This window comes from Dasypus novemcinctus, chromosome 1 (assembly GCF_030445035.2).
Source record: "Dasypus novemcinctus isolate mDasNov1 chromosome 1, mDasNov1.1.hap2, whole genome shotgun sequence".
NCBI lineage: Eukaryota > Metazoa > Chordata > Mammalia > Cingulata > Dasypodidae > Dasypus > Dasypus novemcinctus.
Window position 1 is genome coordinate 164,896,807 of NC_080673.1, and position 22,991 is coordinate 164,919,797.

Genomic DNA, 22,991 nt, shown 5'->3' on the forward strand with positions numbered 1-22,991 from the left:
TTTCATGTGTTTGTTTACATGTCTGGGGGCTTAGAACGGTGCTTATAGTTCATAACAGATTATTAAATTGAGATATAATTCACATGCCATAAAATTCACTCTTTTAGAGCATATAATTCAGAGTTTTTTTAGCAAATTCACTAAGTTGCACAACCATCACCACTATCTAATTCCAGAACATTTTCATAACCCCAAAAAGAAACCCTGTCTGTAGCCATTAACAATGTCTTGGTAGATTTTTTTAAATACCTTAATGAGTGAAGATGTACAAACATTCTTAGAAGAATTCTTATTCCAAATTGGCATGATGATATAAACATTTTGAAAAGAAAATTTTTTTTGCTGAAATGTGTCTTCACTAGGCTGTTTTAAGGTCATTTTATTTTAAAAAAATAAGTTATACCCACATGTCCCATGTATTTTTCATGTAAATATTTAATATTTTTGTTAATTGCTATTGCCAGGCAAAGGTCATTTGGGGATTCAATTTTTCGTCTGCAGATCACAGAGATACTTACATTAAAAAGAACAAAGCATTCAGGAGGGAAAAAAGTCTCATATTGTTCAAAGCTATCAGTAACCAAGGAAAATGTGACATAGAATCTGCTTTTGCACTAAAAAGTGTCTTGGCCAAATGCCAAAAAACAAAATCCCAAAAGTTTCAAGAGTACAAACCAAAGTTTCAGACATTAACAAATCCACTTTAAAAATACAAAATTTTTTATTTCAAATAAAATTTCAAAATCCCAAAGAAAGGCAGAAATGAAAAACCATTCTCTCTGGATAATTTGACATCAAACCAAAATACTATTACTCATTTTTTAGATACCAAAGAAAACCATAAAAAGCTATATGGCAGGCCTCATTTCATCCTATTAGAGGGAAAAAAAAGAGCAAGTAATGCCATAAAAAGAGATGCCTTTAGAAAAATGTTTATTAAAGACTCAAATGTAGAGTAATAGGATAAGTAAGAAACTCTCATCAAGGGTAGTGTTCCAATCTCAAAAAATATACATATATATTTTTTACATATGGAAATAAAAGCCCCAACTTTATTTTGCTGTGCTATATGAAATTATTTGCAAATCTAAAAAACCTGGAAAATCGTCCTTTCCAAAACTGTCCCCTCCAAAAGAAAAAAGAAACAAATCTGACCAAGGAGCTAAGAAAGTCAACTAGCAAAGTAACCAGTGAGTTTTCACGGATCCTCACTCCACCTAAGCTGTCCAACTCATTTATATTTTTATCCTCCTCTTTCCCGTACTCGCCCTGCGTAGGACCCAGCTGCGCTGTGCCAATATAGGTCACTCAACACAGAGGATCAGTAGGCGACAGCCGCCGTATCCACTTTTAGCAGGGCCACACCTGCCAAGGGAGTCCACGCACGGCACCACACGTTCTCCAGACCCAGCATACCCAGCGAACAGCAACCGCCTTGTTCTGTTATTTCTAGGCTTCAGGCTCCAAAACATACTTCCTAACCCGAGGAAGATGAAATTAAATGGGGAACACAAATTAGATTTCCAACAATTTTTTAAAGGTGCTCTTATATAACTCTGTATAAAGATACCATGCATATGGGAAGAAAGGAGAGTTGAAGTACCCATAACCTTTTTAGTTTTACATTTTAAATCAACACTTAAAATCAATCCCATTCATGCAGTAGCATTTTTACACATAGTAGAACTAAGTAGGTGCTGGGTTGGGCATTTGACATTTAATGATACTTATAAAGTCATTTTATAAAAACAAGAATCAATCTATTATTGTCTCTTTTTTAAATCACTCCCAGATTACAATCCTATACTCACCTCCAAGCTGTACTTCTGAGATTTTTATTTTAATGGCTATCTCCTTGCTTTCCTCTATAGTTTTACCACCTTTAGGGAGCTCAACTCACTGCTTCTCTGTTGAGTAGCAGCCAGGATGCTTGGATGCAGGAAGCCAGGATGTTTGATAGGGTGAACCCTGACTGGTTTCAGCTAATCAACTCATCTCTTCCCTGCCATCAGGCATGAGGCAGGGATGTGTCCTCTGCCCAGAGAGTGTAAAGAGAATGTGAGGACTGGAACTGCTCTTGCCAAGCCTCAGGAGCAAAGCTTGGACCTTCTGGGTGGGGTAGCAGATGTGGGGGTGATGTGTAAACCCTGAGCACAATGCACAGCACAGTGGAAAGGCTGAGAGCCTCCAGGAGCTCAATGAGCTGCTAAGTCAATCTTGTCTGAAGTAGGGGCCTACCTACCAACTGTCAAAGTACCAATAAAATATCTTTTTTTTCCCAAGCCACTTTGGGCTGGATTTCTGTTGCTTACAACCATAAGAATCTTAACTGATAAAACACACAAAATTTTTAAGGGAAAAAAATTACTACAGAACTCACAAGTATAAAATCAAATGAATTTAAAATAAATTTTAAATACATTACACAACTCACAGCTCTTTTTTTTTTAAAGATTTATCTATTTTTTACTTTATTTGTTTTGTTTTAATTTATCCCCCACACCACCCCATTGTCCTCTTTGTCTGTTTGCTCATTGTTTGCTCGCCTTCTCCAGGAGGCACCAGGAACTGAACTTGGGAGCTCCTCCATGGGAGGCAAATGCCCAACAGCCTGAGCCACACCTGCTCCCTACAGGCTGCAGTGCCTGCTGGCCTGTGGCATATGCTAGTTTAGGTGTCTGCTAGGTGTGGTGGGGGGCAGCATCTAACTCCCATTGCAGCAGGGTACAGGTATCAGCTCTCATTGCAGCGAGCACAGCAACTGCTTGTCTTCTTTAGGAGACACCAGAACCCAAACCTAGGGCCTCCCATGTGGCAAGCAGATGCCCAACTGGTAGAGCCACATCCACTTCCCAATTCACAGCACTTGATGGAAGGTAAATGTCAGTGGCTAGGGAAGAGGATATGACTCAGCAGTTGGTTGCCTGACTACCACGTGGGAGGCCTCAAGTTCAGGTTCCAGTACCTCCTAAAGAAGAAGAGAAGATGCTTCACCCGCCACAACAAGCTAGACACTGCCCCTGCCACAATGAGCACACACCTAAAGAAGCAGATGCCACAATCCAGCACAGGGAACAGACACAGCTGTAGGGTACTTGCCTCCCATGTGGGAGGTCCCAGGTTCCCAGTGACTCCTGCAGAAGCAAACAATAAGCAGACAGTCAAGAGAACCATCTCGGGGAGGGGGGTATAAATAGAATAATAATAATAATAATAATAGAGTAAATAAATAAATATTTTAAAAAAAGTCAGTGACCTACAAAAGATGGAAGCAACCAAAGAACAAGATAAACAAAATGTGGTATATACATACAATGAAATAATATTCAGCCATAAAAAGGAATGAAGTTCTGACACATGCAACAACATGGACTAACCTTGAAAACATCATGATGAGTGAAATTCACCAGATACAAAAGGACAAATATTGCATGATCTCATTGATACGAAATAATTAGAATAAGCCAACTCATAGAGTCAGAATCTAGAATATGGGTTATCAGGGGACGTGGTGGGGATAGGGAATGGGACGTTAAGGCCTAACAAGTATAGGATTTGGAATGATGGAAATGTTTTGGTAATGGATGGCGATGATGATAGCACAATGTTGTGAGTGCAATTAACAGCATGGAAATATATATCTGAAAGTGATTAAAGGGAAAATGTTAGATTGTATGTGCAGCAGTGGGGTTAGTTCCTGAACATATCGTTTTGGGGGACACCATTGGATCCATAACAGTTAATCTGAGGGAATTGAGATAACCTAATCCCTGTCTTTCAAGAGGAAGCCAGCCCTGGCCCCAGGCTAGGACCAAGCAGCATCGTAGCTTCCTGCCTTGAGCATCAGAGCTGTGCAGCCAACCTGCTAACCGCTCCAGAGTTATCCAGCACTTCCCTTACTCTGACCTCCAGCCCCAGCCTTGCTGGTCTCCTTTCAGTTCCTTAAATACCCATGACTCATCCACTGGGGTCTTCACTCATCTGGAAGCCTCCACCTAGAAGACGATTTCCCGCTCCCTTTGGCCTGGCCAGCCCCTGCTCATTCTTTGGATCTCCGCATAAATATCACTTCCTCCTGCCCCCAGGTTCCTTAGACCAAAGCAGGGCCCACTTCTCCCTGTGTCCCACGCAACTAGCTCTTCCCTTTCTAAACATGTGGCACGTGCATAACTCTGTGGTCAGGGTCAGTCCTTCCCAGTGGAATGTAAACCCCACAAGGATGGTGCCCTAGTTTGCCAGGGCTGCTGTGACAAAGTAACAGGCTCTCTGGCTCAAACTGCAGGAATGTACTGTTTCACAGTGCTGGAGGTTGGAAGTTCAAAATCAAGGTGTCGGCAGGATCCCGCTGTTTCCCAACTCTGTAGTATCCGGTGGTGGCTTGCCGGCAATTCTTAATTCAATCTCTGCTCGTCACACAGCTGCCTCTTCTTTGTGGATCTCCTCCTGACTCCTACTCTCTGTGTCCAAACTTCCTTTGCATATAAGGACTCCAGTCTTGTTGGATTAAGGCCCATGCTGATTCGGCTGGGTTTCACCTTACCTAGCAAGATCTTCCAAGACCCTGTTTACAAATGAATTCCCAGCCACAGGACCAAGGGTTAGGACTTGAACATGTCTTTGAGAGGGATACGATTCAATTCTTACTAGGCAGGGATCACATTTGTTTAATATGCTACCGAATCCCTAGGAAGTGCTCAGTAAATACATGATGAATGAAGGAATAATATCCCAAAGTGAGGCAAATTGCTAATACGCAGATACTGGTAGAGGGAGGCCAAGGTGTTACAACAGCCTGAAAGTCAACCACCCTCAGACAAAGTATTAATAGCTACCCTCAAGTCTCTACTTCCTCAATTCCAACTTACATTGCAAGAGCTTCTCACCCACAGTAAATAACTCTTGGGGTGAAGAGTGCTGCTTTAAGTACCATCAAGGCACAAAATCCCAAAGAATGCCTCAAGAGGGGGGAAAAGCAATATTCCACCACCTCCTCCAAAAGAGAGAGGAGTTTCTTCTGAGAATGTCATTTAGAGTCTTCTGGTAGGAAATGTGAACGTCCTTTAAAAGTCTCCTTAGGGGAAACGGACTTTGGCCCAGTGGTTAGGGCATCCGTCTACCACATGGGAGGTCCGCGGTTCAAGCCCCGGGCCTCCTTGGTTCAAGCCCCGGGCCTCCTTGGTTCAAGCCCCGGGCCTCCTTGGTTCAAGCCCCGGGGCCTCCTTGACCCGTGTGGAGCTGGCCCATGCGCAGTGCTGATGTGCGCAAGGAGTGCTGTGCCACACAGGGGTGTCCCCCGCGTAGGGGAGCCCCACGCGCAAGGAGTGCACCCCGTAAGGAGAGCCGCCCAGTGCGAAGGAGGGAGCAGCCTGCCGAGGAATGGCGCCACCCACACTTCCCGTGCCGCTGACGACAACAGAAGCGGACAGAGAAACAAGACGCAGCAAAAAGACACAGAAAACAGACAACCGGGGGAGGGGAGGGGAATTAAATAAATAAAAATAAATCTTTAAAAAAAAAAAAAAAAAGAATGCCGTGATGATTCATGCTACAATGTGAAAAAACCTTGAAAACAGTATGCTTAGTTAAATAAGCCAGACACAAATGGACAACTATTTCATTTCCACTTAATACATAGAGTTAGAGAGTAGAGTAGATGTTATCAGAGGTTGGGGGAGGGAAAATAGGGAGTTATTGCTTAAATAAGTACAGAGTTTCTGTTTTAGGTGATGAAAACATTTTGGTATTGGATGGTAATGATGGTAGCACAACAATGTAAATGTAATTAATGCCAATGAATGATATACTTAAAACTGGCAACATTTGTTTATTTATATTACCATTCTTTAAAAATAATAATGTAAAATTTCTCCATATGATCCAAGGCTCCAGGTTCTAGCATCAGGGGTCATCAAGCTATTGTCTTATATATCTACATTTGTGTGTGTAAGCAAATGAGTGTGAGGGCATTATGTCTGCACAAACACACTAATATATAAGTTCTTCTACTACATAACATCACGCGCCTTCCTGAAAACGAAAGAATAACATCTCAAAGTAAGACAAGATAGCCAAAGACCTCATATTCCGCAAAATAACAGAACTTATGGAAAATGTAGCTTGGAGCAGACACCTCAAACCTCATTCAACTTTGTAACCAGAGCACTAACAAAAAAACAATAACGCTTAAAATAACTAGCACAGATAAAAAGATGCGTTCAATTTCCTATTACAGGGAAGTGGATTTGGTTCAACTGATAGAGCATCCATCTATCATATGAGAGATCCAGGGTTCAAACCAGGGCCTCCTGACCCATGTAGTGAGCTGGCCCACAAGTAGTACTGCCGCATGCAAGAAGTGCCATGCCACGAGGGGGTGCCCCCCACATAGGGGAGCCCCATGCGCAAGGAATGAGCCCCATAAGGAGAGCCGCCCTATGCAAAAAAAGCACAGTCTGCCCAGGAATGGTGCCACACACACAGAGCTGATGCAGCAAAATGACGCAACAAAAAGAGACACAGATTCCCAGTGCCTCTGATGAGAATACAAGTGGACACACAAAAACACACAGTGAATGGACACAGAGAGCAGACAACGGGGAGGGAAGCAAGGAGAGGAGAGAAATAAATAAAAATCTTTGGAAACAGAGAAAAATTCCTATGACATAATAAATGTGGGACTTTACCAAAAAGGGGTGGAGGGAAGCAGCACTAAGACCATATGATGGGAAGGCAGAGGCTGCTGCATTAGGAAGATAAGAAGAAAGCCCAGAAAGATCTTTTACTAATCACAAATGGAGTCCAGAGCAAGAACAAGGAGTGTTCTCCTCCCTAGCTAGCTGTGTTCGGCTCTGTGGTAGTTTGCAGGTATATGTACCCCCCAGAAAAAAACATGTTCTGAAATTTAATCCATTCCTGTGGGTATGAATCGATTGTGTATGTAGTATCTTTTGATGAGGTTACCTCAGTTAAAGTATGACCCACCTCAATCAGGAAGGGTCTTAATCCTATTACTGGACTCCTTTATAAGCAGAATTAAATTCACACAGCAAGAAAAAGCCACAGAGGGAGCAGTCAGAAGCTGAACATCAATGGAATCCAGAAGAGAAAGGAGAGGCCACCATTTGTATTGCCATGTGACAGAGGAGCCTAGGACCAAAGAACACCAGCTGCCAGCCCCTAAATACCGCAGCCTCTGGGGAGAAAGCATGGCCTTGATGATGCCTTGATTTGGACTTTTTCCTGCCCTCAAATCTGTGAGCAAATAAATTCCCATTGTTTAAGCCATCCCTTTACATGGTATTTGCTTGAGTAGCCTAGAAAACTCAAACAGGCTCTATCAGCCTACTTTGCTTTACTGCTGCTATTTGGAGATGCAAAACATTAAGGTGTTAGGAAAAATCTCACAAGAACTACTGCAATTTGCACATCTTAAAGCAGCATTCTCCTATTTCCCAATTGCATATGCAATAATTCCGTTTACAAAAACATAAATTTCGCAGAGCCAACTGTATTGCTTAGAACAACAGAAGCCCCAAGCCGGGTCTGAGAGTGGAGATGCCAGTAGGGGTCAGCTGAAGAGACCAAGAGAATAACGACTGTGAGGGACACCATTTGAGATCCCGGGGCCATGTTGGATCAGACTCCTAACAAGCCTGCCTTTCAGTCTTAACACGAATGAAACTTTCTGAAACAAGCATAGCAGAGAACCTTGAACTGAGACAGTGGGCATTGGATACCTGTTACAAGGACTAAGCAGAATAATATATGTAGAGAAGCGGACTTGGCCCAGTGGTTAGGGCGTCCGTCTACCACATGGGAGGTCAGCAGTTCAAACCCCAGGCCTCCTTGACCCATGTGGAGCTGGCCCACGCACAGTGCTGATGCGCACAAGGAGTGCTGTGCCACGTAGGGGTGTCCCCAGGTAGGGGAGCCCCATGCGCAAGGAGTGCACCCCATAAGGAGAGCTGTCCAGCACGAAACAAACTGCCGCCTGCTCAGGAATGGCGCCGCACACATGGAGGGCTGACACAACAAGATGACGCAACAAAAAGAAACACAGATTCCCATGCCGCTGACAACAACAGAAACGGACAAAGAAGAACACGCAGCAAATAGACACAGAGAACAGACAACTAGGGTGGGCAGGGGGAAAGGGGAAATAAATAAAATAAATTTAAAAAAAAAAAAGAATAATATATGTAGAACACCTAACACAGTGCCTGGAATGGGGACACAGCAAACACATGTGTTTTTCTTCCCCTTGTTAATAATAATTTCACTTCCAGATCTTAGTACCCAGGACTATTTGAATACACAGGGATAGTCAGGTCCAATCAAGGGGAAAGCGACTGCGGAAAGGAATGTGAGGAGGAAGGAAGTTAAAACAGTGTCACCCCATTGGGTACAAGTCATCTATTCTTGTCATGGGTTTTCACTATAGTCGTAATGGCTCTTCCACAAAGACTTATTTTTTTAAAAACATTGAAAGGATTCCAGTTTCAGAAAATGTGCTGAGGAATCATGGAGATAGAATTGTTTCTTGGCATCTAACAGTGCCATGCACATTGAAGGTACTCAGTAAACAGAAGGAAAGAGCAGGAAGGACAGGCCAGCTACTTGGTTAAGATAGTTAGTTAGGATCATGATCATTTTAGAAATTTTGTTTCTACTTCTAAAGGGCTGTGATTTAGTTTCCTAGTTGCTAAAACAAATACCATGCAATGGATTGACTTAACACAGGAATTTGTTGGCTTTCCTTGTCAGAGGCTGGAAGGTTTGCTTCCTCCTTAAGTGGGTATCTTCTGGCAGGTGGCAGTCTTTGGAATTCCTTGGCTTTCCTGCCACATGGCAATCATATGGCGATGTCTTCTCCTCTCTCTTCTGGGTTCCATTGACTTCCAGCTTCTAGTTGTTCTCCATGACTTCTCTCTCTGTGGTCTTCTCTATAAGGCCTCTCGTAACAGGATTAAAACCCAGCCCGAATGAGGTGATGACAGCACAAATCTGTGATGAAACTGACAACCATTGAGTGTACACTTTGGATGGGCTATATAAAGCATGGGATCATACAACACAGTGGACCCCATGGTGGATGATGTTCTGTGGTTAACCAGTGCAGGAAAAAGAACATTCTTTTCTGAACTTTAACAAAGGCACAATACTAATGCATGATGTTAATAATAGGGAGGTTTGTGGGGAAAATACATCAAATGTAAACTATGGACTGTAGTTAGCAGTAATATGACAACATTCTTTTATCATTTGTGACAGATATTCCATAACAATGCAAGGTGTTGGTGGGGGGTGATGTATAGGAGTCCTGTGTGGTAAGCATAATTGTTGTGTAGTCTCATAACTTCTCTTATTAAAAAAAAAATTTGTAGAATTCTCCAGTGGCAGAGTGGGGGGAAACCCGACCTGATTCAGTTGGGCCCCATCTTAACTAAAGGAACCTCAACAAAAGGTCATATTTACAAAGATTCACACCCACAGGGGTAGATTAAGATTAAGAATATTTTTCTGGAGTACATAACTCCAAGCAATGAAATGCTCCAAAAACAAAGACTTGGAAGTTATCATCGGAAGTACATTATATATATATATACACATATAGATATACATATATAAAATAACACGTTCTGAGTATCTATTGAGAATAAGGCAGCAGAGCAAAGCAGTCAACAGTCCAAGCTGTAGAACCAGATTGCCTGGGTTCAAATCCCAGCTTTGCTATCTATTAGCTGTGTGACTTCCAGCAAATAGCTAACATTTCTGTACTCCAGTTTTCCCACCTGCAACTATGGTACTTATCACAGAAGCACCTAATGTAGCAGGAACTGTGCTAGGTGTTCTGTGTGTGTAATGGTTAAGTTCAGTGAGTCAACAAGCCTAGGTTATGGTATCCAGTTGTTTACTCAAGCAAGCACTGGTCTGTTACTGTGAGGGTATTTTTCCTAAATAGATTTGCATCTATAGTCAGTTGACTACATCTCTGGCTGACTGCATTTACAACCAACAAAGGAGATTGCCCACAGCAATGTGGGGAGTCTCCTCATCCAATGTGTTGGAGGACTTAGAGCCAGAACTGAAGATTTCAGAAGTTAGAAGAATTTCAGCCTCTAATTCACTCAGTCAGCTTCTACTGGGGAATTCAGCTTCACCTTCATCAGAGTTTCCAGTTTGCAGCCTGATCTACAGAATTTGGACTTGCCAATCCCCATGGTTGTATGAGCCAACTCCTATCATAAATCTCTTTTATATACATATATATATATTTATATATATATATGTCAGTTCTTCTGTTTCTCTGGAGAATCCTAACTTATATAATAGGTTGTCTCAACTCAAACAAGTACCTAAAGTAGCAGCACTGGAGCATGGTAAGTACACTAGAAATGGGTTAGCTATTATTATTTTCATTTGGCACTGAACTAGCCACTTTATCACTTTGTTTTCTGTCAGTTCTTGCAACTTGATGATCAGGGTCCCACCTTCACCCACACCTCCTATTCATGACATTTTTCAAGGTCCCTGCGGAAATAGGCGGCAAACACATCTGCTGGCTGATGTCAACGTTCAGCTCCACAAGCTCCTTTTTTTAATTTTCCGTAGGAAAGGCGGAGAGGATGCTATTTTTCAGTGTTTCCATTGAGTCATGACAATTAGTGGTCATTTATTAATACCAGCTACTGGTCATTAGTTTTTATGTTTGTCTGCTTTCAAACATACTTATTTAATAAGATGTCATAAAGGTGACCACTATAACAAAAATTCTTCAGTCATTTTTCTTTTTTAGATATCCTATGATTGGAAGTACTTTCATCTTTCTCTCATACGAAGAAGTGGGAATTGTCTGGACCCATACAATAGGTTACAGGGGGCTGTTGATTAATTGCTTCCAGGTAAGGAGAGAAAGACTAGGCTAAGAGTCCCAGGGCAGAATGCTGAGGATTTGTTTATTTAAAGGAAAAGATGTTTGTTCTCCATTCCTGAAGATGGGAACTCCTAGTGCAGCGAGTCCAACCTGAGGGGAAGGCCAGGTCCCTAAATAATCCTTCAACTGATATCACCGACCTAAGAGCCAAGTGGAATCACTTTCCCAGTGTCCAATCACTGACTGTCACCAGGCAACAGTAGGGTAAACTGCTTTTTTAAATCACCCCTTAAAAAAAAACAAAACTGTACTTCCTGTCAGGGTGGCAACAGAGTCTATTTTCTCTGCCACAAGCAGAGTCCAAATGCCAATCAGGCGATTGTAGCTGGGCATAGAGGGCACTCAGAAATCCCTCAGGCGGTGGGTAAGGTGGCTATGGGTCCCCCTCAGGGAACAGACAAGTAAATGGAGGCGGGAGTAGGCCCATGAGTAGGACCCAGTCCTCGCCCACAAAGGTTCTGGGGTCTCTGAAAGCAGGCAGATCCCACTCAACAAAACATTCATGACAGTGAAACAGGCCAAGTTTTCTAACAGAGGTGAATACTAAAGGTCAGGTATGCACTGAGGAGGGAAGGTCTAGTGCATGTGGAAAGATCAGGGAGCATGCCACAGAGGCGGTCACATTTAAGCTTTGTCTTGAAAGGCTTTGTCTCCAGAAAAGTAGAAAAGTACATTCCAGAGAGTCCCTCCCTCTACAGCCATTCTCCCATTTCTCCTGAGGGACAGAACCCAGACTCAGCCAGGCACTGTGCTGCCTTCAATAAAAGAGAACCTTCTCCAGCACCCCCTGCAACCAGGAGGCGCCACATCACTGAAGTTCTGGCCATAAAAAGAGAACAAAAGTGTGAGGGCGTTTCCCAGGAAGCACCTTACAAAGGGAAGAACGCACTCTTCATTTTCCGTTCCTCCCTTCTGTTTGCCTGGAAAGGCAGTGCGAGGATGAAATTCTAGCAGCCATGTGGTCTGGGGATGGGGGGACTCATGAGCTAGAAGGAACCTCAGTCACAGACTTCCAGTATTTACAATTTATAGGGTTCCCACCTGCCTCAATTTGTCTATAAAGCCCCTTTTTTAGAGAAATTCAGGGCAAGTTCCTCAATCAGAGAATGCATGTGGGCCACACCCCAAATCTCATATAAAATTGCTCAGTTCACCTACTAAAAAGCAGGCAGGCTACCTACGCTCCCTCTTACCTCAGTGTGGAGCGCAGCTGTTATAGGCCCTTATCTTGGAGGAAGGAGTGGGATCTAAGGGGGCTCTCTACTCCTAGGACCCAGAAGTAATATGTGAATTGAAATTAGATTCCACTTGGCAAAACTGAATGTAATGATTTATCATTTTAACTTGGATTTTATTTTATCCCACTAAGAAAGGACTTACACAGAAAGTCCAAAACGACATAAATTACTTCCAAATGAATGCAAGAAGTATTTTTTCCTGAAGCACACTTGGACGTGGAAAAAGTGGTTCTGGATTTCTATTCCATTAGCTGCAAAATGAAGTTGTAAGTGACAAGAGCAAGAAGCACCCCACCTCCCACCACCATTAAACTTGCCACCTATAACAAGCAAGAATGATTCCAGATGATAGTGCTCTGGCCCCAGAATAGAAGGGTAAAATACAGCTTCCCATTGGAAGTGGGGAGCTGCTCATATCCTCTTTGAAACAGAGCTCCTGCAGGGCTAAAAAGAGCAGCTGAAGAGCTGTGAATGGAGCATATCACCCCCATTTTGTCCCAGAATCTTAATCCTAGAGCCCAAGGTCAAATGTAAATCCCAAAGTCCTCTCCAACTTTCTTCTAGAAGAGTCTTTCTTCTAGAAGAGGGAGTCTTACTTTTTCGGTTCCGTGGACCAAAGAGATCCACTGGCTCACCATGCAAACTCTGAGCGGCGTTGCAAGAATATTCGAGAACCTCTGACTTGGCTCCCTTCCCCAGACAACCCCAGCATGGTCGCACAGGCGCACACACCATACATGCGCGCGCACATGCATCTTCGACATACCTGGAGGGCTTTAAGAGATTTCCTTCCTTACCAGTGTTTTTAGAGTATATCCATAATAGCATTTGTGTGGCATGCACACACAAGCCCTTTTCTCAATAAAGCAAACATTAGTCAAATTCCCCTGCTTAGAACCCTTCAATGGTCCCAGCCTAAAGATTACATTCCCCAAGAGTATTTATCTAAAGAATACTTTTCTCTTAAGCCCCCGTTCTTTATCTTCATAGTACTTATCCCAACTTGTAATTATGTGTTCATTGTTCAGTATCCCTCTCCCCAGCTCCAGAACAGGTTTCATGAGGTCAGGCGCTATGTTTATTTTGTTCACCACCTAACCCTGGTTCCTAGTACATTGTTGAAGTACGTTAAATACGTTTCAGAAAAAGAATTCGACAAGCACACTTTCACACATAAATGCTTATTTTTCCACCACTTTTACCTGAAGCAAACTTACAAATGGGAGATGGTCAAGCATCCCAAATAATTATTTTCACTTTTTAAACCATTTGACTGAGTTTATCCTAACCTTCATTCAATTTCCGATTAGGATTTTAAAATTGCTTGAAAAATCATGTTGAAAAGGAAAAAAAAAAAAGAGTATTTCCTAGAGGAGGAAGGAAAGCTATATACTCATCATAATAAATATAATTCCAATTCCTTATTCAATACAGACTTGCTTGGTGCAGAGCCACTTGGTTTTAAGAGAAAAAAAGAACGGCTAAGGATTTTTTATAACAGTGTTGGGCCATGGAAATAAAAAAGCCACCAAGCCCTTCTTTCCCAGACCTTTACTAAAAAAAACAAGTGCAGGTCTATTCTTACATGACCTCCTAACGGGCTATTTAGAGATAGATGGGTGTGGTATGGCCCTAATTTCTAAGGTTGACCAGGAGGCTAAGCTGTATCCTGCAATAGCACCAGAGTAATTATCAAAGGCAGAAGGCCGGGCAGTGGAAACATGGAGCTTTCCCAGCCTAAGCAATATTTTGTTTGGAAGGACTCAGCAAAAATATAAGGATACAGTTTTGTTGCTAGTATAAGCTTTAGTGGGAGAAAAGGCGGCATACAAGCTCTCCTTGAATACAAATTATATCACTACGTCACATCGATTTTTCCCTTATGCTAAAGATAAGTCTCTGAGGTACAATGGCCATCTCATCAGGGTTAGATGCTTGAGGACATCTCCTTCTGAGTGGTGTTTCCAATATTGCAAACTCGGAATTTTACTACAACAGAAATTAACTCCATTCTTCCTTGCCGAGAGAGATATAACATCTCCTCATGTCTGGGCAGAAGCCTTTCCAATATTCTGTCATTCTATTTTTGGTTTTTAGGAGGTTGTTTTTCCCCCTATATCATAACTCTCTAGTTTGGGCCATGTTTACATTTCTAAATCACTAAAAACAAAGTTCTATTATCTTTTCCTTTCCTCATTTAATTGCTCTGAAATCATCCTGTTTCCCACCCTTTCTCCCCCCAACCAAAAAAAATCTGATACCTTTCTTTTGCTTAAAACATAAACTCTCTCTCTCTCTCTCTCTCTCTCTCTCTCTCTCTCTCTCTCACACACACACACACACACACACACACACACACACATCCAAAGGAACAAATGAGGGGAAAGATTATAAAATTGTATTGTACATGTTTTAAAATCACAGAATAGTGAACTGGGTTTAAAGAGAAAATCTAGTTCTAGTGAGAGCACTTTAGCTAAAAATCAACCAGTATAAGGGACCAGGAATAGGGGCAAATGGGAAGTTGGTGCTTAATTGGTACAGGATTTCTTTTTGAAGTGATGAAAAAGTTTTGGAAATAGATAGTGGAGTGGTTGCACAACACTGTGAATGCAATTAATGCCACTGAATGGTTATAATTTATGCAAATTTTGTTATAGAACTATGTATCCTCAATAATTTTTTTAAAATGGCCAATTTTATGTTATGTATATTTTACTACAACAGTTTTTTTTTTTTAATCAACCAGCATTAACTGATTTCATTCTCAACCATGAAAATAAAGGCCATAATGGTTAGGGGTAGACTGGAAAATTAGTGATACAACTTTCACTACCAACTACAAGCCAGGATTTTCAGAAGTCACAGAGCTGCTTTGTTCAGCCTCTTTAGCTCTGCAGGATGGGACCTAGCTAGCTGTAGGAGAAGCTGCTGACCTCCTCTCTTGGAAGAATCTATCTCTTGGCTGACCTCAACAACAAAACTATTACCTGGTGAAATCTTGTCCAGAGGGGGAGAACTCTCAGGCAAGGTGTAGAAGCTGTGCTATAGGCCCAGACAGGTGTGCTGACAGCCTTTAAACATGTCAGCACTGGCAAGAGAGGTCCCTTCACACATTTGGAGAACAACCCCTATCAGACCACTCCCAGCAGACCACAGAAGTGTCAGGTCTTTACCCAAACTGCCTGGGGCACATAAAGTCATAGGATAATACTCCTTCTCCATTTGCAAATGGTAAAAGTGCACACAGACTGTTTATTCATTCATGTCCACTATAAGCCTGGCCCTGGAGATAAAGTTATGATATCATGTTTCATATCATAAACATACAATATTCTAGAATAGCTGTCCCCTTAAAAATCATAAGCTAAATAATCAGCAAGCTTAAAAAATAATAATAAAACTAATGAATTACCCACATGCCATCTGCCCTTAAAAACTTCAGTGCAGTGGTTGGGGGCTGCAGCAGTTATAACACAAGACAATAATCCCAATGCTCAGTTCCACCTTAGAAACTTTAGGTCCAAGGGCAGGGAGCAATGGTGAACAGCCTGGCTCCTGCCTGAGGGCCGGAGTGGCACCGCTAGCTTAGCTCCCCGCTCCAGTCCTCCCGCTCCCGCTCAGAATACTGAGGTATCTGTCCAAAGGAGAGAGCCCTCAGTCCTACAACTGAGACAGATGATGAGGAAAGGACAGAACTAGGGAGCCAAAACTTCTGAAATCCACACCCCACCCCAACATAAGGAAGGGAGGGGGAACAGAGGAAGATGGCTGCAGAGGCACCAGAGCAGCAATCGCTCAGGCTCCCAGGGCCGCCGTAACAAGCTGCCATAGACTGTGTGACTTAAAACGACAAATGACAATTAAAAAATTAAAAAATTAAATTAAATTTTAAAAACCAGAAATGTACCTTCTCACAGATCTGGAAGCAAGAAGTCTGAAAACAAGATGTCAGCAGGTCCTTGCGCCCTCTGAAGCCTCCAGGGGAGGAACCCTTCCTTGCCTCTCCCAGGTCTGGCAGCTGCTTTGTGACAGTGTAACTCCAGTCTCTGCCCCCTCTTCACACAGTTTTCTTTCCTGTGTCTCTGCCTCTCTGTCTCTTCTCCTCTTCTTACACGGCCACTAGTCATAGGGACTTAAGGGCCCACCCTACTCCAGCACGGCTTCATCTTAACTAACTTGTCACACCTGCAATGACCCTATTTTCAAAGAAGGCTACATACTGAAGTATGGGGGATTGGAACTTCTAAAAATCTTTTGGGAGAACATAACTCAACCCATAACAATCAGATTTCATCAGGACTCTGAAGTCAGACAGTGTGTGTATGTGTGTATGTGTGTGTGTGTGTGTGTGTGTGTGTGTAAAAGTAAAATAACTTTGGAGTAAAATCCTCAGTTTCCCACTCAGTAACTTGTAACCTTGAGCAAGATACTTAATCTCAAAGTCTCAATTTCCTCGTCTGTCAATGGAGATAATAATAGTATTTACTTATAAGGGGTAAATGTATACATTAATAAGTCTAATAAATACTAGCTTTTATCATCATCATCACCACATTAACCCCTAACGATGACCCTTTTTTTTTGAGGTACCGGAGCCAAGGATTGAACCCCAAACCTCAACATGAGAAGCCAGTGCTTAGCCACTGAGCCACATCAGCGGCCCTGAGTTGGTTTTTTCATTTTAACGATGATCCTTTAAGATTCACAAAGGTTCAAAGCAAGAAGAGAAGCTGCCTGGACAATTTCTAGGACTCCTAGAGCTGGCTTGCCCAACCTAGCACTGACTGCCACCCACGGAATCACAGCCAGATGTCTGCATCATGGCTCCATTGTCATCCATCAGAGGAGAGCAGGGGGCCAAGAAAGCCAGTTGCTGGGAACACATGCCCCACCCTTCCCCTTCTTGGTGGCCAGTTCTCTGTCTGCCCATTCGGAGCTCACTTGATGCTAACTCGGTTTCCAAGGAGATGCAGGGGCAAGATGTGCCAGCCCCATCACCCATCCTGCTTCCCCATTCCCCAAATCTGTGGGACCTCACTGTTCTCTTACCATGTGACAGCATTGTGTCACAGCAGCCCTTGTATACAAACAAGTCAGACTATTTAAATGACATTGTGGGAAAGATGCTGCCTGCTCTAATTTACATATCTATTCAGACCACTACTCCTCTCTTCATCTAGCCAGAAAGATTTTTCTTCCTTTTCCTCAGTTCTCCATGCAAGGTTGGAGGTCCATTTGGAAAGTAAAATCTCAGTGTAACTAAAAGGATGTAAAAATCATCAGGTCCCCAAAGATATAGAGAATTAGAATGACTGAATAACTTACAGCATAAATTCACACTTGCCATTACATCACAGATGTCAATTGTTACTGGCCACTAAATGCTAGGTTATCTCAAAGGCCACCCCAAAATTTTCCATACTGCCAAACAATACAACATATTTCAGTCTTAGAGAACTAAGATAACCTCCTTGGGTTTAAATGTCAGAATTAGGTCCCAGTTGAATAAGAAAACAGTTCTATGTGGCAGGGGAAATGACCCAAAATGACAAACAGATCCCTTCCAGCAGAAGTTCCCACTCATGGAAACTAATATGGATTAGGTCACAAATAAGATTTTATTCATAACCAAGCCCCACAGGCATGCTGATTAAAGCAGGAGTTCCAGTGACTTCCTCAATTTGAGAAGTAAGGCTGAGTTGGGTTGAAATTTCCACTCCTCCCTAAAGGCCTAGCAACCTATTCCAAATCACAACTGAAACCAAGTTGTAGGGCCATCTGCTTCTCCCAAAAGCGACTGGCAATGAAGAAAAGAACTACAGATTAGAAGAGATAAATATTGTTGTGGGTGGAGAGGCTGGGGGCAGAAGAGGGGTGAGGGCCAGGAAAATAAGAATCACCTACCTACTAACAAACTCAGTAACTCAAATACCATCTGAAGGAAGGAAGGGAAGAAGGAAGAGAGGGAGAGAAGGAGGGAAGGGGAAGGAAGAAGGAAGAAAAATAAATGGAAGAATGTTGCTTTTTCCTAGGCAGAGTTGACACAACTTTAGTGAACAAAACACTGCAGCATTTAAGATGAATATTCTGAATGCCATTATTTGTAAAAAGATTTAATATTGTAGTGTGTGCAAAAAGAGGCATTCAGAATTCTGCTTGGAGTTTAGTAACAAGGAATATACAATAAACTTAAATATTCAACACAATATTGAGGAATAATTTTCGAAATATTAATGGACTACCAGGATCATTTTGAGTAAATATCACAGGTTTTCCTCTGGCCTTGAAATTCCCTCCTAACGAAGTTAGAGTGACATACAGTAATACATCCACTTAATTTCTAGTCCAGGTATCCTGAGTTAATAAACTGAGATAAGAGGATGAGACCAGTGACTAACTGAATTATATTTTACACTAGAAACTTACTTAGGGTTCTGAAGGTTTTCTTTCAAAAACAGCCCAAGTTGTTATTAACAACAACAGCAATAACTAGGAGTAATAATGATTGTGGTCATGGTGGAGATACTACTAGTTGCAATGGGTGGCAGTAAGAGTATTATTAACAATAATAGTTTTAATGCTAATAAAACCATCACTCACACAGCCCTTTCTACATATAAGCACTATTCTAAGCATCTATTAAATATATTATCTTATTTAATCCTCATAGCAATTCTATGAGGTAGGTGAGCTATTATTACCAGTTCTATTTTACAGATGTTTTCAACAGTCTCTCTTATTTTTGTTGCTGCTAAAAACAATTACAGGAAGCAGATGTGGCTCAAATGATTGGGCTCCTGTTTACCATATGGGAGATTCCAGGTTCGGTTCCCAGGGCCTCCTGGTGAAGGAGAGTTTGCCTAAGCAGCCAGCTGGCCCGTGAAGAGAGCTGATGCAACAAAGTGACACCAAAAAAGAAACACAGAAGAAAGACAATGAGAGAAACAATGAAACAAGGAGCTGAGGTGGCTCAAGCAATTGAGTACCTCTCTCCCATTTTGGGAAGTCCCAGGATCAGTCCCTGGTGCCTCCTAAAGAGAAGACAAGAAGAGAAGACAAGCAGACCCAGAAGAACACACAGCAAATGGACACAGAGAACAGCCAGCCAGCAAGGGGTGAAAATAAATACATAAAATAAATCTTTTTAAAAATAATAAAACCAATTAGTGGATGCAGCTCAAGCCATTGAGCACCCGCCTTCTACATGGGAGGTCCCAGGTTAGGTTCTCAGTGAAGAAACAAAAAACAAATAAGCAAAACAAATGAAAAAACAATTCAGGGAAGCTGATGTAGCTCCGTGGTTGAGCACAGGCTTCCCACATGCAAGGTCTGGGTTCAATCCCTGCCCACCCACCCTCTGTACCTAAAAAAAACAAACACTAGAGCTATCTCTGAAGAAAATATTTGAAACTAGAAGGAGACTAGGAGAGGAAGAACACGCTGCCCAAGGTCATGTATGCAGAAAGCAATATGCGCAAGATTCAAACCCAGGGGGCCCAGTTCCAAAGTCTGACATTTTAACCACTGCCCTCTATATCCTCAATGCTCCTTGCTTAGGAAAGACTTCTAGAAAAGGAAAAGTAGTGACGTCCCTGCCTGCCGGTACCAGTGAGTTTCCTTTAGAAGTCTCTGCAAACACTCGGTAAGAAAAAACAGGCAATCCGTTCTTCCCTTATAAACAGTGGATGGATGTGTTACCCAGCAATACCACCTGTTCCCACATCCTCTGTGACTATGAGGCGCCTACTGGGCTTTCACCTTGGCCAGCCCTGGGAAGCGGTGGGGGGATGGGGATGGAGGGGGTGGGGTGAGGTGGGAGCTTTTTCCCAGGCCATGTTTACTGCCTAGTAACAGTCCTCAAATAGCCAAGGCTCCAGGCCGAGAAATTCCTCACTAACAAGTTATGGCCCAGAGGGTTCTTTGAGCCTTTATTAAGAATGAGCACTTTCTCGCCAACCCAGGACTCCAGGAAGCCCAAGTACTGAAAAGGAGAGACAAGAAGGAAAGTTTGTTTATTAACCTGCTGCACCCAAGGGAACATTTTTCTGAAAGGGCGAAATTCCGGACTACTAGAGAAAAAAAAAAAAAAAGCCTGTGGGAAATTTAATGACCAGCTGAACGAAAGTGAAAAACAATGCCCTACCAATGAGGATGTTGCCCAAAGACAATGAAACCCCTAAATGAGACGAAATTGTCTCAAGATAACAATCCCCCCCGGGAATTTGACTCGCACTAAGTACTGTATTACTGCTATATTCGCCAAGGAATCTTTGTTCACAGGGCAACTGTGCGCAAAACCATCTGTTACAGCTCCAGGCTTCCCCCGGTTTGCAGACGTGGAATTTACATTTCAAGAGGAACCTCCCGGAAGGAAAGGGGGGCGGTCTTTATTTTCCCCAGGAGCAAGTACCTTTTTATATACCCTGGTAGGGGAAGCTCCCCTTTCTGTGAAACCCAACTCCACAACTGAAAGGGGATAGGCCACTTTAATAATGCACGCACAGCGCGCCACGACTGCCTAGTCCTAAAGCCACGCACGCCCCATTAGGGTTTTCGCATTTTTAAATTGGTATAAATGGTAATATATATCAAGAATAATGTCAAACTGCATATGGGACCTAATGGGGCTCTACTTTCTTAAGGACGTCCTTCTTTTTCCCTTTTTTAAAAACCTGTGGAACGAGAACAAAAGCTGATATTCTGTATAGCATAATATTTAGGCAGAAATATACCATGACTTAAAAGCAGGCTGCTTCTGGACTTGAGGCTGTTTTATATCTTGATCTTGGTAAAGGAATATTCATATAAATTCATGGGGGCGATATATTTAAGATTTGTACTTTCCAGTATGTAACTTAATAGCAATATATTTCTTTAAAGCAAACTGTGCCAGTGTTACTTAGAACTAAGGAAACCAGGAATAAACCACTTGCCGTCAAGAGCATTACGATTGGTTTGCTCTTATATTCTCCCCTCCCCCTCTATCTCCATAATCTCCCCCTGAGAATGTCAAAGTTCAAGGACCTGCAAAGTACAGTTATCCAACTCTCCACTAATCAGCGACTACAAATATCTGCTGTGTACCCCACGAGTCCAAATATGCAGCAGAGAGCACCTGTCACCCCAAACTGCTCCAGTCACAGAACAAAAATAAAAAGCCAAGGTCTTTTCCTCAGTTGATTGAGGGCTATTAAATTATAAGAGACATGCCTGAAGCTTTTAGCAATAATGCTTCCGGTTAGCCCTGTTTCTTTAACCCTATTTTTAAATCTATTTTGTAAAATTCTAACACTCTCCCCCTTGCATGAAGCAGGACAACCCTGCAGGATGCAGGAGCCGGGCCAGAACTTTAAGTAAGGGCGATTTCCCCAGGGGATTCGGCACGTTTAAATCTGTAGCCTTCGCTCTCTTACCCCTGCAGCATCTTGAGATCTGCGGTGCCACGAGGAGAGGAGGGGTGTCACTAAATGACAGCCTGAGTACTAAGAAGCGTCATCGTTGCTCCGTCATGACTTAGCGGTGCATTTTCTCCTTTGCACTACCAGGCCAGGAGGTCTGCCTGGCACTAAGGGAAAGCTAGGGCAAATTCACCTCCCTCTAAGACTCAAGAAAGGCCGCCTAGCGAAGCAGAGACTCCTCGCACGGATCGCAGTGGGTCACCTTTCCCTCTCACGCCCTCCGAGAGCCCTGACCCCCGCAGTCACGTCATTTCGGGAGCGCAGAGCCACCGAGCTGCATCTACAGATCGGTATCGAGAATCAGGATCACCCAGCGAGCGCTTCCTGATCTGAGCCGCAAGCTTCAGTGATTTCCCTGGCCTGCCACCGAGTCACTTAAGAAGTGAAATACGCCAACGGGACCGGGTATCCGGCACCACGGAGCCCACCCCGCCGCCTCTGGGATGGAGGCGGAACTGCCCGTGGCTGGGCAGCGTCTATGCGGATGGTGCGTCCGCAGGTGTGTGTTGCGGACACCCCCGGCCCTGTGCCCTGTGCCAGCCTCACACCCGACTCGGTGCCAGGAATAGGGCAAGAGGCTCCGATGGGCATGCGCCTCCGCGGAGACGTTACCAACTCCGGAGGGGCGGGGGTTGGGGTCTCCAAGAGACTGAATGTGCGACAGGGAGAATACCCGCAGGGGCTCGGGCGGCTCGCGCTTGCTGCGCCTTTGCAACGCGTTCCGCTCGCACTGCTGCGCTGCCCCTGGCAGCGCCCAGCAGCGGCGCGAGCTGAGATTTGCGCGGCTGGCGGGCAGGAGGGATGGAGACGCGGAGGACCGCTTCCTGCCCCCCCATGCGCACAGCTCCACTGCGGTGCCCCTCACTCGCGCCCACCCCCGCCGGGGACCCCAATGTCACACCACCCCAGGATCGCAGGAGCCCGAGGCCCTGGCCGGTGACCCGGAGCAGCGGGCAAAAGAAAGTGGGGGGGAAGCGAGGCTGAACCTGCGGCCGGTGCGTGCCCGGGTCGGTGGGTCCCGGCGTCCCGGCAAGGCCGCCCGCCAGCCGCGGGCACCTACCTCGATCCACTTCTGCGCCTCGGAGAAGGCGGGCTCGGGGGGCGGCTCGGGCTGCAAAGGCTGAAGCGCTTCCAGACCGAGGGTGGGACAAGCCATTTGCGAAGCCCCGCGTCCACTCGAGTGCCGGGCGGCCTGGATGAGGACGGCCGCCGCCGCAGGAGCGCGCTCCCCGCCCCTTCCCGCCGCCTCACTCTCCCCTCCCCTGCCCTCCCCTCCCCCGCCCCGAGCAGGTCCCGGAGGAGAGTCGCGCGCACGGCTGGAGGACGCCGCGGCAGCTGTTCCCAGTGCCGCCCGGGCTC

General features: G+C 43.9%; 1 protein-coding gene across 14 annotated transcripts in view; it reads right to left on the bottom strand.

Annotated features, from left to right (window-relative positions):
* LIMCH1 (LIM and calponin homology domains 1) overlaps positions 1 to 22,991 on the bottom strand; it is a 397,989-nt gene extending 374,998 nt beyond the window's left edge. For all 14 annotated transcript variants that reach the window (XM_058299328.2, XM_071216751.1, XM_071216737.1 and 11 more), the window contains exon 1: positions 22,693 to 22,991. In XM_058299328.2, the coding sequence (XP_058155311.1) occupies positions 22,693 to 22,788 (96 nt within the window). In that variant the 5' untranslated portion in view covers positions 22,789 to 22,991. The remainder of the gene's footprint in view (positions 1 to 22,692) is intronic.